We start from the raw sequence: 16,871 nt of genomic DNA on the forward strand, positions 1-16,871 counted from the left end.
TGTCCGCCATTATCGACTCCCCGTCACTATTAAACAAACTCCAGGCTACAGTAGAGGCGCATGCGCACTTGCACTTCCTAGCTCAGTCCCCGCCCCGCCCCCCTCTCTCTCCTGCTTGCTGTGCGCTTGGTGAAGAGGCAGACACAGGTGCTCACAGACTCGGGCTTACTATAAGCGGAGCGGACTACATGTAAAAATGTCCGTGAAAAATCCCCGCGATGTGAAAAATACATGCTGAACAGTCTTTTGTGTGACACTGGTGTGCGGAGCGAAGTCCGCGCGGTCGTGCTTTGCGCACAGGGCTTGCGGACGTCCACTTTTACCGGGCGGACCTCCGCGGCGTCTGCTCCACCCGAGTATGCGGTCCGGTCAGTCTCAAAAAATAAAACCCGGTCCAAGACGAAGTACCGGACCGAATTGGTATTACCGAGAACCGACCCAACCCTAGTGGATGGGCTCAGCCTTAGGGATAGGGTGAGGAGCTCGGGCATCCGGAGGGAGCTCCTGGGCACCTCCCGCTGGAGATGTCTCGGGCACGTCCCACTGGTAGGAGGCCCCGGGGCAGACCCAGAACACGCTGGAGGGATTACATATCTCATCTGGCCTGGGAACGCCTTGGGGCCCTCCAGGAGGAGCTGGAAAGTGTTGCTGGGGAGAGGGATGTCTGGGGTGCGGACGAAGATGGATGGATGATGGATGGATGGATGGATGGATATCTTGCTCAAGGACACTTCCACATGCTGACTGGAGGAGCATAGACGACCTGCTCTACCTTCTGAGCCCCAGCCGCCCCACATCTCAGTGCCATGTTGGGAGATGTAAATTGGTGTATGACTCCATCCACACTCTGCCAGTGAACATGGTCCACGTTTCTTTATCGTTGGTCATCTTTCGTCTGGGACAGCCAGTAGCAGTAGCAGCTGAATTTGGATTATTTGAAGATGATGAAAGTTCCTCTGGCGGTGGCGTTCGCTCTTCGTACTCCATATTTTTCCTGTGGCGTTCTGAATCAGTTTTATGGACGATATTGTCACCGCTGTTTTTGTTTATACTCTGAGACTTTGCACCCTGCAGGTAAAGGCACTCTTTACTACTTAGTACCAGCCTAAAACAAGCACGACTGCTGCTCCTGCCAAGCCTTCACCATATGTTGTTGTTTTGAAATTCAAATGAAGGTTTTTATTTCGGACAGGCCTTCATGAACGCTCTTTAGCTTCAGTGCAGTTTAAATTTTGGTCTTTGGACCTACACAGCCAACAGGAGTAAAACAATCATGCCAGCGTCATCAACAACAACTTGTTTGCCTCTTTAGTCTCAATCTGTGATAGCTTCATTTACATCTCTACACCCCTCCCACTCTCTCCTCCAGCTGGTTGTGTGAGGTCAAAGGTCGTCTCCACAGCTGGATGACTGCCTGTGGCTCTGCAGAGGAGCTCACTGTTTTCTGGAAACACAGACATCCAGGTCGTGTGTTTAGGAATAGTTTAGCAGTCCTGACCTGCGTTTCATAAGTTCAACCTCTGAAGGTTGACACAGCAGGAAGTGCACAGGTGTTGACCTTTGACCTCTCGGCAGCTGGGACCGGAGGTGAAACGGCCACACCAGCTCAGATGGAGGAGAGTTCACATGGTTTAAAGAGATTGTTTTATTTTTCACAAAAATAAAATCCTTCCTGTTTGTGACTCACTTTTCCTGTCAAGAAGTTAATGTGTTCATTTTTACACGTGATGTTATTTTAAGGCAACAAACTTTTTTTAAACAGGCGGTTTTTTTTCTTGTTTCTGCACGTGCGCACTGAGGACGCCTCAATGAAAAACCATGTCATTTCTAAAGCTGCATCACTATAACCAGCCTCCAATGACGTTCCTTCTTCCCTCCTCAGAAAACGTATAGTGTCAAGTTTAAAATGACAGCGTCTAAATGGAGACTAAACAACCAGTTCAGGAAGATTCTTTCTGTTGATCTTTATAACATGATGTGACGTTTTTCCTACTCCTCACAGGAGATTGAGTCCCTGCTGGTGAACTGGAGCGGGCCGGACCTCAGCGGGTTTGGAGAGCTGGTTCTAGAAGGTTCCTTCAAGGTCCACAGAGTGAAGAAGGAGAGGGCGTTCTTCCTGTTTGACAAGATGCTGCTGATCGCCAAGAAGAGGCTGGAGCAGTTCGTCTACAGCACCCATATATTTGTGAGTGTGTCACCATGGTTTTTATTTATTGTTCAGGACATCCAGCTTTAAACTCAACTACTAAACCTGCTGCTCAACTCTAACAATGCAGCTGCAGCTTTGGTGCAAAACCTTTCAGTGTTTAAAACGTCCTGCTCTGTCTTTCTGTCTCTCTGCTGCAGTGTTGTAATCTGCTGCTGGTGGAGAATCTGAAGGATTCTTTGTGCTTCAGAGTGTCGGATCAGACGATTCCCAAACAGCAGCACATTGTCCAGGTGAGTGTTGAACTGAACACTCAACATTCTCAACATTTCAGTCCAGCTGTGATCCGTCTGAGGTCACGGCTGAGGCTCCGTCTGTGACAGAGACATTAAACATCTTATAAACTGTTGTTCCTGTTACTGCAGACAAAGAACCAGGAGGAGAAGAGGCTGTGGGTGCACTACCTCAAAAGACTGATCGTAGAGAATCATCCTGCTTCTCTCCCACAGAAGGTAAAGAGGGAGGAGGGAGGAGGGAGGAGAAGGGAGAGGAAGGAAGGGGATGATGGGAAAAGGAAGATAAGGAGGGGAGAGGGAAGCAGAAAGGAGGAAAGGAAAAGAGGGAGGAGGAAGTTATGGAGAAAGGAAAGGTGGATGGGAAGGAGGGTTAGAGGAAGGGAAGGAGGGAAGGAATGAATGGAGGAAGAAAGGGAAGGAGGAAGGAAGGAAGCTAAGGATGTAGGAGGGAAGGGAAGGAGGGAGGGCAAAGGAAATAAGGGGAAAAGAAAGGAAGGAGGGAGGGTAGAGGAGGGGAGGTGAGAAGGGAGGGAGGAAGGAAGGGAAGGAGAGAGCAGTGAAGCTAAGAAGGGAGGGGCGAAGTTAAGTAAGGAGGGGGGAGGAGGGGAAAAGGAAGGAATGGATGGAGAAAGAAAGGGAAGAAGGGAGGAGGAAAGAGAAGGAGAGAGGATGGAGGAAGGAAAGTGAGAAGAGGAGGACGGAAGGAAAGGAGGGAAAAGTGAAAGAAAAAAGAGGATGAAAGGGGAGGACGGCAGAGGGGAAAGTAAGAAGGGAGGAAGGAAGGGAAGGAGAGGGGAGAAGGAAAGAGAAGGAGGGAAAGTAGAAGGGGAGGAAGAAGTTTAAGGACGTAGGATGAAGGACAGAAGAGAAGGCGGGAGGAAGGGAAGGAGGGAGTAGTAGTTGTATAGGGGGCAATAGTGTTCCTGAAGTGTTTCCAACAGCAGAAGCAAAAAACAGGAGCGACATTACCTGTAGTATTACCTGTAGTATTACCTGTAGTATTGCCTNCTTTTCCTGTCAAGAAGTTAATGTGTTCATTTTTACACGTGATGTTATTTTAAGGCAACAAACTTTTTTTAAACAGGCGGTTTTTTTTCTTGTTTCTGCACGTGCGCACTGAGGACGCCTCAATGAAAAACCATGTCATTTCTAAAGCTGCATCACTATAACCAGCCTCCAATGACGTTCCTTCTTCCCTCCTCAGAAAACGTATAGTGTCAAGTTTAAAATGACAGCGTCTAAATGGAGACTAAACAACCAGTTCAGGAAGATTCTTTCTGTTGATCTTTATAACATGATGTGACGTTTTTCCTACTCCTCACAGGAGATTGAGTCCCTGCTGGTGAACTGGAGCGGGCCGGACCTCAGCGGGTTTGGAGAGCTGGTTCTAGAAGGTTCCTTCAAGGTCCACAGAGTGAAGAAGGAGAGGGCGTTCTTCCTGTTTGACAAGATGCTGCTGATCGCCAAGAAGAGGCTGGAGCAGTTCGTCTACAGCACCCATATATTTGTGAGTGTGTCACCATGGTTTTTATTTATTGTTCAGGACATCCAGCTTTAAACTCAACTACTAAACCTGCTGCTCAACTCTAACAATGCAGCTGCAGCTTTGGTGCAAAACCTTTCAGTGTTTAAAACGTCCTGCTCTGTCTTTCTGTCTCTCTGCTGCAGTGTTGTAATCTGCTGCTGGTGGAGAATCTGAAGGATTCTTTGTGCTTCAGAGTGTCGGATCAGACGATTCCCAAACAGCAGCACATTGTCCAGGTGAGTGTTGAACTGAACACTCAACATTCTCAACATTTCAGTCCAGCTGTGATCCGTCTGAGGTCACGGCTGAGGCTCCGTCTGTGACAGAGACATTAAACATCTTATAAACTGTTGTTCCTGTTACTGCAGACAAAGAACCAGGAGGAGAAGAGGCTGTGGGTGCACTACCTCAAAAGACTGATCGTAGAGAATCATCCTGCTTCTCTCCCACAGAAGGTAAAGAGGGAGGAGGGAGGAGGGAGGAGAAGGGAGAGGAAGGAAGGGGATGATGGGAAAAGGAAGATAAGGAGGGGAGAGGGAAGCAGAAAGGAGGAAAGGAAAAGAGGGAGGAGGAAGTTATGGAGAAAGGAAAGGTGGATGGGAAGGAGGGTTAGAGGAAGGGAAGGAGGGAAGGAATGAATGGAGGAAGAAAGGGAAGGAGGAAGGAAGGAAGCTAAGGATGTAGGAGGGAAGGGAAGGAGGGAGGGCAAAGGAAATAAGGGGAAAAGAAAGGAAGGAGGGAGGGTAGAGGAGGGGAGGTGAGAAGGGAGGGAGGAAGGAAGGGAAGGAGAGAGCAGTGAAGCTAAGAAGGGAGGGGCGAAGTTAAGTAAGGAGGGGGGAGGAGGGGAAAAGGAAGGAATGGATGGAGAAAGAAAGGGAAGAAGGGAGGAGGAAAGAGAAGGAGAGAGGATGGAGGAAGGAAAGTGAGAAGAGGAGGACGGAAGGAAAGGAGGGAAAAGTGAAAGAAAAAAGAGGATGAAAGGGGAGGACGGCAGAGGGGAAAGTAAGAAGGGAGGAAGGAAGGGAAGGAGAGGGGAGAAGGAAAGAGAAGGAGGGAAAGTAGAAGGGGAGGAAGAAGTTTAAGGACGTAGGATGAAGGACAGAAGAGAAGGCGGGAGGAAGGGAAGGAGGGAGTAGTAGTTGTATAGGGGGCAATAGTGTTCCTGAAGTGTTTCCAACAGCAGAAGCAAAAAACAGGAGCGACATTACCTGTAGTATTACCTGTAGTATTACCTGTAGTATTACCTTTAGTATTACCTGTAGTATTACCTGTAGTGTTACCTGTAGTATTACCTTTAGTATTACCTTTAGTATTACCTGTAGTATTACCTGTATCAGTGCAGTAACTCAATCACTTCTATCAGTCGTAGTTCTGGTTGAAGTAAAACCACTGGCAGAAGTGAGAGTAGAAGAACACTGGACAGGGACACCAGAACTGTTCTGTTGGTCTTTGCTGCCACCTGCTGGTCGAACATACAAACTCTCTATCACACTTTTAAAGCCGTCAGAGTGAGGACCTGCAGCTGCTTTGTGTTCTGTGGCACAAACATCAAAACCTCAATACATAAATAATAACAAAATATTTCTTGAGGCTGATTTTGCTGTAAATCTCAATATAGAGGAGCCAAACAGCTCTGACACCGAACTCACCCAAAACTATAAATCGGAGGTTCACTAATGAAACAATACAGTAAAATATAAAAAGCAAAACTTACTTTTGTGTTAGAATATTTTTCACTCTTGGACACGAGTGAAAGTTGACTTTTTCCTTGATGTTTCTCTGAAGAATAAATTTTGCTCCTCGTGTCTTTGAACCATTATGGCACCAAATTGATGAGCAGAAACAAAAGGATAATTAACACACCAGACAGAACTACTGTAGAAAACATAAAACACAGACTGAGAAACCACAACTTTTTCTTCTGTTTTTGTAAAACGTGAATTTTCTTTTTTTGCGTCTGCGGCTGAGACAGCCGTGCCCAGAGGCAATATGTTTTTGGGTTGTTCGTCCATCTGTCCAATCACCTGTCCCTGTCTCATGAATCCAGTATCTCAAGAAAGTCTTGGTCACTGGGACCATATCTGTCTCATTCTTGTGTGAAACACCTGGAGGTAATTTCTTTAGCATTGGCACAAACATGAACTTTGACACAGCAGTGAACTGATTAGATTTCGGTGGTGAAAGGTCACTGTGACCTTGGGTCGGTCTCATTTTGTTAATGTGACATCTCAAGAAGACCTTGAGGGGATTTTCTCAAATTTGGCACAAATATCCACTTTGAATAAACTGATTAAAATTTGGTAGTTGAAGGTAGGGATGCACGATGATACCATCATGTCCTCGGCATCAGCTGATGATGACTTTAAAAATGACCCATCAGAATCGGCCAACATGCTTTTTCTTATTTTGCACAATGAATAAATATCACATTGAAAATCATTGTATTTCATGTCTCCATCAGCTGGTGGGCCGTCATGATAAGAGTATACATGTATAATATGATGTTAATTCCACTAAAGAAGAGACTTGGTGATCACCAAAACTAGGCAGGGAAAAAAAGTGGATATATCAATATCGATTATCGGTCAAATGAGTTGTTATTAGCACTGTCAAGTGATTAAAAAGTGTTTTTAAAAAAATTCAGCTCAAATGAATGTTGTCAGATGTGTCGTAGTGATGCTGCTGGATGTTGGACACAGTTGTCCCCCCTGTCCTCGACCACTCAAACTGGTCTGCAGTCCATTCTGTGAGGGAGTTAGTGAGTCTGTCACAGGTAGACTGACTCAGTTTAAACACCTGGACGAGTGTGGCGTGATGAGGCTGGCTGCTAGCGTTAGCATCAGAGGCTGTGCTAGCTCAGACCTCTGGGTTCACTGCTAAAGTCTTTGTGTTGAGGTGATATTTCAGACTGAAGTTCTCCTTCCTGCAGAACCTGCAGAGAGCAGTGCTCCTATCAACAGCTCCATCTGGGTGTTTTTTTAAATGTAAATGTTCCATTCACGGGGCCGAGCAGCGTCTTCTCATCTGCCTCCATCATGTGACAAAGACACTGTGGTCTTCAGTGACACACCGGGTCAAAGGGCACCACGGACAGATTAATCAGCATTAATATTGTTAACGCAAGCTTTTTGTGTGATTAATTAATGTGTTATTTTGATAGCCCTAGTTGTTACATGTCGGCATATCGGATATTGGCAAAAGATCAAAGATATCATGCATCCCTAGTCAAAGGTCAAAGGTCAGTGTGGCCTCACAAAACATGTTTTTGGCCTTAATTATGACAAAACACAAACGTGATATCGTGATTAAGGTGCTAATTCTCATTTTCTCTTTATTCTTATTTGTCAGTCGACTGTTGTCTTTTTATACACACATGCATTAAATGAGGAAGGGCCACAGGGTCGGCCATTGTGCAGCGTCTGTTTGGGGGTTCAGTACTTTGCTCAAGAGCACCAAAGTAGTGCCCAGGAAGCAATTGGCACCTTCCCAGCTGCCAGTCCACACTGCATACTTGGTCAGCATGGGAACTTGAACCAGCAGCTGCCCAGTTCCCAAGCCAAGTCCCTACAGACTGAGCCACTGCTGCCCTGAAGTGATTCTATCTGTATGTGAAGAATTACCAGAAACACATGTGGTTCACTGAGTCCTGACCACCAGCCCCTCCTGCTGATTTAACTGTTCATTTATATCAGCCTCTACAGCCGTAAACAAAGTGCTAATGAATGCCCCCCTGAACTGAGCCCTTCAGCTGCCTTGTAATTTTGTTTTTTGTCCCAGCATGCACTATGACGGACTCCAGTCTGTTAAAGTAAATGGGTGTAGATGATTTAGGACTTGGAAGTATGACTTTGTCAAACAGAGTGTGACTTTAAACAGACACTGACTGTTGGAAAGCATCGTTCTTCTTATCTTTGTTATTTTTCAGCAGAAGTCCAACTCATAGAGTGAGACATTTATCCTGTCTTTTATCACTTCCTCCTTACATTTTATCTAAAAGTGTTTCTGTCTCAATGACTCACTGAGCTGATTATCATTCTTTCCAGGCGAGGCAGGTCCTGGGAGACAACTTCTGTCAATGTGAGTTCTCACACACACTCACTACTCACTTTGGTGCGGTGGATCGTTTCTCTTTCCGGCTCTTTTCACGAGAATTTTTACCACTGATGCATGAATACATTCATCAGCTCTGAATAGCTGGGTCTGGCATATGCAGATGTTGTAACATCACTTCCTGTATTTCAGCTCCTCAGTTTGACCAGGACAACCTGAAGAAGTCCTCCGCATCGCCTCGACTGGACGATATCCACGGCTATCACAGAGGCAGACGTCAGTCAGGTCAGGGTTAGTCTTCTTTTTGTTCCTGATAACAACAAAAAACACGTCATACATGATCAAAGTTTTTACTGTATCTCCAGGGAATATTCTGTATTTTCATCACACAGAGTGAAACCAACAGTGAATGATTCTACCAAGTAGTAGTGTGTGTATTCACAGCTTGACATATCGTCTTCCTCATCTGTTGTTTAAACCCATCAGTGAGCCACGCTGTGGCCCTGGGTGACATTGGGTCTCATTCATGAAACTTGAGCAGAAGGAATTTGTATGTAAACTGTTTGCAGACGGAAATTTACGTGCATGTCTGCATTCATCAATATTTTAGTAGCTCTGATCTTTTCGTAGCTACTAACAAAATCTACTCCTGCTCCTGACCACTCGTAGTGCTTGTGTAAATTTAGTAAAGTACATAAATATTGCTTGTCACTATTGGAAATTACAATTTTAACTTTGCGCTCTGTTATGTACACAATGCCTTTGACACACGTAATCTAAACATGACAAAATATTAAAAATATAACACATGTAGTTACATTAGTTGGCAATTAGCAGGTTTAAGATCCAGATTAGGTTCATGATTGTGAATTATCTATGTAAATCGACTCAATAGATTACACGTTCTTTCTACATGTTGAATGATGATAATAAAAATATCCGTAAGGACAGCCGGATCACAGCCTCTTTGGCCGCGGTGCCTGGGTTCAGCAGGGGCAGCAGGAGCAGCAGGTGGTGGAGCCACGAAGGAGCACGCGCCAGCTGAAAGAATTATTTGAGACAACACGTTTTTTTTGTTTTTGTTTTTTTAATCATTTGAATGAATAAATCTGATTTGAAAATGTTTAATTTACGTTGTATAAAACAGAGCTTTAGGCTATTAAGATTCAAATAATTTGAAGACGATGCATACAAAACTGCTGTAGGCTATATGTTATCCGTATCATTTGTTAAAATAAATGTTAAATAGCTCTACATTCCGACAGCCATCACTGATTTAGAGTTTATCCATTACGCACAAAACATCTCTGGTTTCCCGTTCCCACTTCATTCAAAACCCCACAAATGAATCTTCTGTTTGTTTGGTGACCGCTACGCTATCAGTGATGATTTTCAGAATGTATTAGGCTTGTTGCTGTCTCCGTCAGGAATAATTCCTGACAGAGAGGTCTCCCCAGTTATGCCAGCGATGCGCTCGTCTGCAGCAGATAGTTGTGACTGTGAGCCTCCTCCTCCTGTGGCTGCTGTATTTTTTTGTGTGTGTGCTTATGCGTTTCTTTGCCTCCAGTTTCATATCAAACCATTTATGCTTCACCTCTGACATGGTTCTTTGTACTACGGAGACAACATTAACAGCATCTGTTACCTCCGTCCAGGCCTTCGCTTTGCCTGTCCCTGTCACACCACTACTAACTGAAGAAAATAAAATGTTTTTTCTTAAGTCCACTTCACCCCAAATTATTTCGATCTCAGCTTCGGAAAATTTCTTTTTTCTTTCTCTCTCTTTCTTTGTTTGCGCCATGACTGACAGGTCGACAGGATGCACCTACACCTCCTTATATGGTGGTCATTGGCTATTCATGGGCGGGGATTTATGCTAATTGCTGATTACCTGGAGCGTGCTGTCACTTTACGATGGATTGGCATTCATGATCATACACACGTGTTTACGATCAAATCTGAGTTTCCCGCAGCGTTCCTGAATCCGGAGTAGGTTTTTAGTAGTGTAAGCTTTTATGTGCAAATCTACACACAGATTTACTCACTTTTCATGAATGAGACCCATTGTCTTTAATCACCATGAACACACACGCTGTAGTTTATTTTGACTCCACACACACCGTCCTGCTGCCACAAATACTCTCTACAGCACCAAATGTGCATGAATACACCGCTGAAAATAGTCCCCAAAAAATACACTATTTCCTTCCGTTTGTCTGATAAAAACCACAGTGAGCAGCTGTTTGAGGAGACAACTGATGAAACTGCACATTTGTTGTTATAAATATTTTCATTTTCAGTAGGAAGCAATGTGCTTGGAGCTGAGAGCCACAGACAGGAAGTAAGAAAGAATTAAGAGACGGACTAACACGTTGTCTGTTGACAGGAAGAAAATTATATAATAACACTCTTTAATTTTAATATGAAATAAAGTGTTAGTGATTTACAGTTAATGTGCCATAACTTAGGAAAGCATTAACAAGGTTTCAACAAAATGTCGTCATGGTTACAGTCATTGCTCGTTGGCCTTGTGAGAACTGTTCAGAGCTACATGTGTGTGCACTAGAACCAGAGATTCACTTCATTCCAGTTCCTCAGCAGGTCTTGTAAAATGACTGAGGGTCTCTTTGCTCTGTTTGTCCCTCCAGAGCCTCCAGAGCTGCTGATGTACACGCCTGAGAAGTCCAGGAAGAGTCTGCCGCTGCTGCTGGAGGGAAACCTGCCGTACAGACGCACCAGGAGACAGTCAGGTAGACAGAGACAGTTCCTTCAAAGCACTCAGAGGACAAGTCCACATACAGGGCCTTCAGTCAGTGCTCAGGGTCCACACAACCCACACTAAAGACTTTTTATTCTTCTGTCATATCCAGACAAAGTAGATGACATAATTTTTTCCCTCTAACAAGCAGCGGTGGAATAACTGTACATTTAATGAAGTACTGTACTGAGATACTTTTCTCTTCTCACAACATCTCAGAGGGAAATACTGTACTTTTTACTGCACTACATTTGTCTGACAGGATTAAACTACCCAGCCGTGTATGAAGGATTTAAAATGAGCTCAACCTCAATACAATGTAACATGATGCAGCAGGAATATTAATCCAAAGACTTCAGATGGAACAGGAAAACACTTCACTGCAACATACATACTTTTACTCAAAGTAATTTACCTAGCGCCCCCTCCCAGTCTCCACAGGTGTGCCCCAGGGCTCTGTCCTGGGGTCCCTGCTATTCATCATCTACCTAGTCCCACTTGGTCACATTTTCCGTAAAAAAAACACATTAATTTCCATTGCTACGCAGAGGAAACCCAGCTCTACATCTCCTCCAAACCTGATTCCACCCTCCCTTCCTCATTCCTTACTGATTGCCTTCATGAAATAAAGTCCTGGTTCACATGGAATTTCCTCAAATTAAACAGTGATAAAACAGAAATGTTACTAATCGGCACTAAATCTAGCCAAAGCCCACAGTTTCACCATATCGATCGACAATTCTTCCATCCTCCCCTCCCCTCAGGTAAAGAGTCTGGGTGTCATCCTCGACAGCACGCTTTCCTTCTCATCCCACATTAACAACCCGGTCAGCCTACTTTCATCTCCACAACATCAACCGCCTCCACCCCTCCCTCACACCTCACACTGCTGCCATACTGGTTCACAGTCTTGTCACTTCCCGGCTTGACTACTGCAACTCCCTCCTGTTTGGTCTCCCCCTGAAAATCCTCCATAAACTGCAGATGGTTCAGAATTCCGCTGCCTGTATTATCACTAGGACCCCATCCACCAGTCATATCACACCCGTCTTACAGCAGCTCCATTGGCTCCCCATCACCTACCACATCCACTATAAGATTCTACTTCTGAGCTACAAGGCCATCCACAACCTCGCCCCTCCGTACCTCTCTGACCTCCTTCCTATCACCATACCTGCTCGCACCCTCAGGTCCTCTTCTTCTATTCACCTCACTGTCCCCTCCGTTCGCCTCACTACCATGGGGGGCAGAGCATTCAGCCACTCTGCTCTCCAACTCCCCCCTGACCTCCGAAATATTGATTCGCTACCACACTTTAACTCCAGGCTGAAAACTCACCTGTTCAGGCTTTCCTACTCTCTTTGAGTGGGTAAGCCTGAACAGATGTTTTCTTTATGTTTATTTGTTTGTTTGCTTTTTAAACTGATATTTGTTTGTTTGTTTGTTTGTTGTAAAATGTTGAATTATCTTGTACTTTGTATTTGATTGTATTTTACTCTGGATTTTCCTCTGTAAGACGACTTTGAGTGTCATGAAAGGCGCCCAGAAATAAAATGAATTATTATTATTATTATTATTATTATTATTATTATTATTACATTGTGCTGATACTTAACTTCTGTAAGGTGAGTGCAGGACTTTTACTTACAGCAGAGTATTTTCACAGTGTGGAATTAGTACTTTTATTAAAGTAAAGGATGTGAATACTTCCAACACTGCCAGTAAGTGAGAAGAACTTTAAACAAATGAGCTATTGTTTTACAACAACTGGCAGTCTCAACTATATTACAGGTACAGCTGCCTTTTAGATTAATATCATTTCTTAAAAGCTTCTCACACCCTGCCAGAAAGTTTGCCATTACAAAAACATACCAACTATGACTTATATGACAGTAAACGTGTCTTGTTTTTATGACCGATGTTGGTGAGGTGAAATAAAGAGAGCATTCATTAATATAGCAGGATGATGCATTATTATGAGTAATTTACTGCCATAATGCTGAGCCAGTATTCCTGATTAAAACCTTTGTTTCTTTTCCAGCTCCGGCAAAAGACATCGAAGCAGCATTTCATCCCAACGGTGAGAATGTTTCACAGTAACCTTCAGACACATGTTCACACCAACAATGCAACTGTTATCAAAAACTGATTCTTTTTTTTTTTCAAAATAAAAATACACACATCACTTAAATAGCAAGATTGTTTTCACTTTTTTGACATGTCAGGTCGAGCTGTTGTTCCTGACGCAAAATCTTTGGTGTCAAAGTGCAGGAAGTGCATAAAGATCCACACTGCGCTCACCACTGCCGAGACGTACAGAACTGCTAAAGACACTTTTTTTTTTTTTTTTTTTTAACAATCTGTTTATTGATTTTTCCACATAAAAATACAGTGGTTTACAAGTTCTGTGTTACAGTTGTCAGTTTAACAGAGCCATACAACAAGACTCAACATCCCTCTCCCCCCACCCACCACCCCTGGCACCTACCCCGTTGAAGCTCAAGAAAAACAGAAGCTGGAAAGTTACATAGCAAGAAAAAAAATAAAAAATAAATAAATAAAAAATAAATGAACATCTCATGCAAGATACATTGTTGTAATTCCCATTTCAGTCCAAAGAGATCTAACATTCTGTGCTGTTCACATAAGACAAAAAAGAGTTCCAAGTCCCATCAAATGAATCAGTTCTACCAGACAGGGTCAGTCTGACTTTCTCCAGCTTGAGAAAATAAAGCACCTCTTTGATCCAGGTCGTATAGGTGGGTGGGACTGTGGATTTCCATTTCAACAGAATTAACCTCCTGGCCAGCAGGGTTGTAAATGCAATTAAATCTTTTTTAGCAGGAGAAAGAACAGATTGCGAAGGCCACACACCAAACAGAGCGGTCAGAGCATTAGGGGCGATATCTCTTCCAATTACCCTGGACAATGTAAGAAAGATTTCAAACCAAAATCTTTTCAATGAGGGGCAGCTCCAAAACATGTGTATGTAACTTGCAGTGGCCTGTTGGCATCGGTCACACAAAGGAGACACTGTATCAAACATTTTTGCAAGCCGAGCTTTGGTGTAGTGAGCTCGATGTAAGATCCGGCATTGCATAAAGCTGTGTCTAGCACAAATTGAAGACTTATGCACTCTCCTCAAGATTTCCACCCACTCCCCATCTAGGATTGTCACTCCTAAATCTGCCTCCCAGACTGTTTTAAGAGTAGCAGAGGAGCCCTGAAGAAGGTCATAAATATATTAACGAGATCGCCCCCTAAAGACACTTTTTAAAAGATTACATTCAGTAAACTTTAATAAAAAGTTAGAAACTGACACCCTGAGTGTGAAATTTAAGATGGTGCATTGTTCTAAGAATTGTAGGTGTTTGTTTTATGCAGTGAAAGTGACAAAGCTGTGCACAACAATGTGTAAACGTAAAGTAACAAATTGCCAGGTCAGGCTTAGGGTTAGGATCAAAATGCAGTGCTCCAAGAAGAGCGCTCGGAGGGGCACGGGCTCTCAGGGACTGGCAATATGAAAAGTATAGGGTCCGATAGGGTTTAAAGGGGAACTAATGTCTTTTTCAACCTGGGCCCTATTTTCCGATCTACTTTTGTCTAAACTCTCATACTCCGTCTGATCTTTGCACTGTCCATTGTATTTTATTGTTTGTTTTTATCCCTGTTTTTATGCACTTCTGTACTTTTGTAAGGTGACCTTGAGTGCCATGAAAGGCGCCCTTAAATAAAATATATTATTATTATTATTATTATTAAATGAGTGATAGGGTGTTCAATATGTGACATTTCTCCAGTACGAAGCTAGGGCTGACCTGCCTGCAGCCCGTGAGCGCGCTATATTAAATAATAGGGCACTCAGACAGCGTCAAACAACGTCAAAATACGTCCACTAAAAGTGCATTTTTTTCACACAGATAGGCTCGGATTGTTAGTATAATTATCTGACAACATAACGGAAAGGAGAAATGAACGTCTGTGTTTACCTTTAGCTGGATTCAGACATGTTCCTCTGCCTGTTGCTGCTCCCTCTCTCTCCTCGTCCGCTCTTCATTTTCAATGAGCTCTGCGTCCGTGTACGTCCGTGTATGTCCGTGTTCAAATAAATACGGGCGCTCATCAAATTCAAATGGCTCATCCAGATCCTGTAGGCAGGTCAGCCCTAGCTTCATACTGGAGAAATGTCACATATTGAACATCCTATCACTCATTTAGACAAAAGTAGATCAGAAAATAGGGCCCAGGTTGAAAAAAAAACAGTAGTTCCCCTTTAAAAGAGGCCCATAAAACATGAAAGTATCTGGTTTAGTGGGGCGCTGAACATGTGGGGCAACTGGAACTTTATTATTTATCAACACTGCTCCAGTCACCCAGGCAAGAGGGTTCCTGGTTCGATCCAAGAGTGATGGAGCTTCTCTGTGTGGAGTTTGTATTCTCCCGTGTCAGCGTGGGTTTCCTCCAGGTGCTCCAGCTTCCTCCCACAGTCCAAAGACATGCAGGTTAAAACAGGTTAAGGAGCAGAAGATGGGTGGTCAGGGTCAGGGTTAGGGGTTGGGTTTCGAAGGTTGCGTTATTAAATCAAATTTGCTGGTATTATTAGTCTCTCAGCTCTGTAGGGCATGTCTGGACCTTCTGATTTATAATGATGTTCCCGGCAGTGTAAGCTCAGAGTTTGATATTTGCACAGCTTTGCAGAGCTGGCCTGCAGCCCAGCAGGTTCAATCCACCATAACAACTGCTGACCTGTTAAAACAAGACATCAGAGACGTCTTCACTTTTCTTAGTTTGGGTGCCAAGTGGCTAAGTGTCTGTCAAACAATTGCAACGTCTTGATAACATCTCTGTCTCTCTGCTCCCATTTGTCTCTCCGCTCCCATTTGTCTCTCCATTGTCACACTCCGCTTCTTCTCTTCACCCTCCATCAACTGTCTCCCACCGCCCCCGGAATCCTGCAGCTCTGAAGGTAAGGAAGTTTTTCATGCTACACTGAGTTTTAACAAAAGTCCTGTCACATTCATTTGAGTGGATTAGCCCCAGCTGTCGTCACAGACTGAGGTGGTTTTGTTATAGAGGAGGAAGCTTTTCAATCAAACCACTGCTTGCTTTTAATACAGATGATATGAATTTTAAGTTTATGATAACTTTATTGAAAAACAGAGTTTACCAAGTGCTTTGAAAATTAAACATGAAATAAGACACAAAAACATATCAGAAAGAAGACAAGATAATGAGAAATAAAGATGAAAACAGGAAGAAAAACTAACCAATAAAAGTAAATGCAATAGATGTCGTCTCTCCTGCAGCTGGTGCAGGCACTGTGATGTATTCCCGTCATCAACAGGATGTTGAGTGAGACACAAATTGAGGCAGTGGAAATTGAGATAATTTAATAAAGGAAATCTGTTGTATATCATTCATGATGGAAAATGTAACTTCACTGAGGTGTTAAAAATGTGATTGTTTAAGACATAGAGTTTTTCAGTGATACACCAGGAGCTCACAATAAAAAATGGACAGGACTGAAGAAGTTAACCAGGTCAGACACGATGACATAAACATAAAAGTGACCTTTTTTGGTTGTGTTTTGCAGCAGGCGGGCAGTGAGGGTGAGCTGTGCCAGGCGGACAGTCTGGGCTCAGCTGGCAGCAGCAGCACGCTCGCATCCTCCGTCATCGAGGTGGAGGCAGAGAGGAACGAACCAGGCCTGACGACACAGCTGCGACCAAGCCAAGAGGAAGAGGTATTTTGCTGTGACGGGATATGACTTCAGATTACACCTTACTATATAATAACGAAAACTCTGTGTGTGTGTCTGTGCCACGTTTTTCTCCTCACTGACTTGGTCAATCCATGTGAAATTTGGCACAGTGGTAGAGGGTCATGAGAGGATGTCAATGAAGCAATATTACATCAATTGGCCAAAGGGGGGCGCTATAGCAACCCATTGAAATGTCAAACTTTGAATGGTCATATCTCATGCCCCGTATGTGGTAGAGACATGAAACTTTGCACAGAGATGCCTCTCCTCATGAGGAACACATTTGCCTCAAGAACCCATAACTTCCGCTTATATAGATTTTCCGACATTTTGAA

The 16,871-nt window shown here is 43.8% G+C and overlaps 1 protein-coding gene across 1 annotated transcript in view; it reads left to right on the plus strand.

The window, feature by feature from the left end:
• The window catches only part of plekhg2 (pleckstrin homology domain containing, family G (with RhoGef domain) member 2), a 138,349-nt gene that overhangs the window by 102,058 nt on the left and 19,420 nt on the right, over window positions 1–16,871 (plus strand). Inside the window, exons 9-19 of the mRNA XM_050061866.1 lie at window positions 2,003–2,185; window positions 2,347–2,439; window positions 2,572–2,658; window positions 3,767–3,949; window positions 4,111–4,203; window positions 4,336–4,422; window positions 8,011–8,044; window positions 8,210–8,308; window positions 10,666–10,767; window positions 12,817–12,863; window positions 16,369–16,518. Of these exons, the coding sequence (XP_049917823.1) occupies window positions 2,003–2,185; window positions 2,347–2,439; window positions 2,572–2,658; window positions 3,767–3,949; window positions 4,111–4,203; window positions 4,336–4,422; window positions 8,011–8,044; window positions 8,210–8,308; window positions 10,666–10,767; window positions 12,817–12,863; window positions 16,369–16,518 (1,158 nt within the window). The remainder of the gene's footprint in view (window positions 1–2,002; window positions 2,186–2,346; window positions 2,440–2,571; window positions 2,659–3,766; window positions 3,950–4,110; window positions 4,204–4,335; window positions 4,423–8,010; window positions 8,045–8,209; window positions 8,309–10,665; window positions 10,768–12,816; window positions 12,864–16,368; window positions 16,519–16,871) is intronic.

The sequence above is a fragment of the Epinephelus moara genome, chromosome 2, assembly GCF_006386435.1.
Source record: "Epinephelus moara isolate mb chromosome 2, YSFRI_EMoa_1.0, whole genome shotgun sequence".
NCBI lineage: Eukaryota > Metazoa > Chordata > Actinopteri > Perciformes > Serranidae > Epinephelus > Epinephelus moara.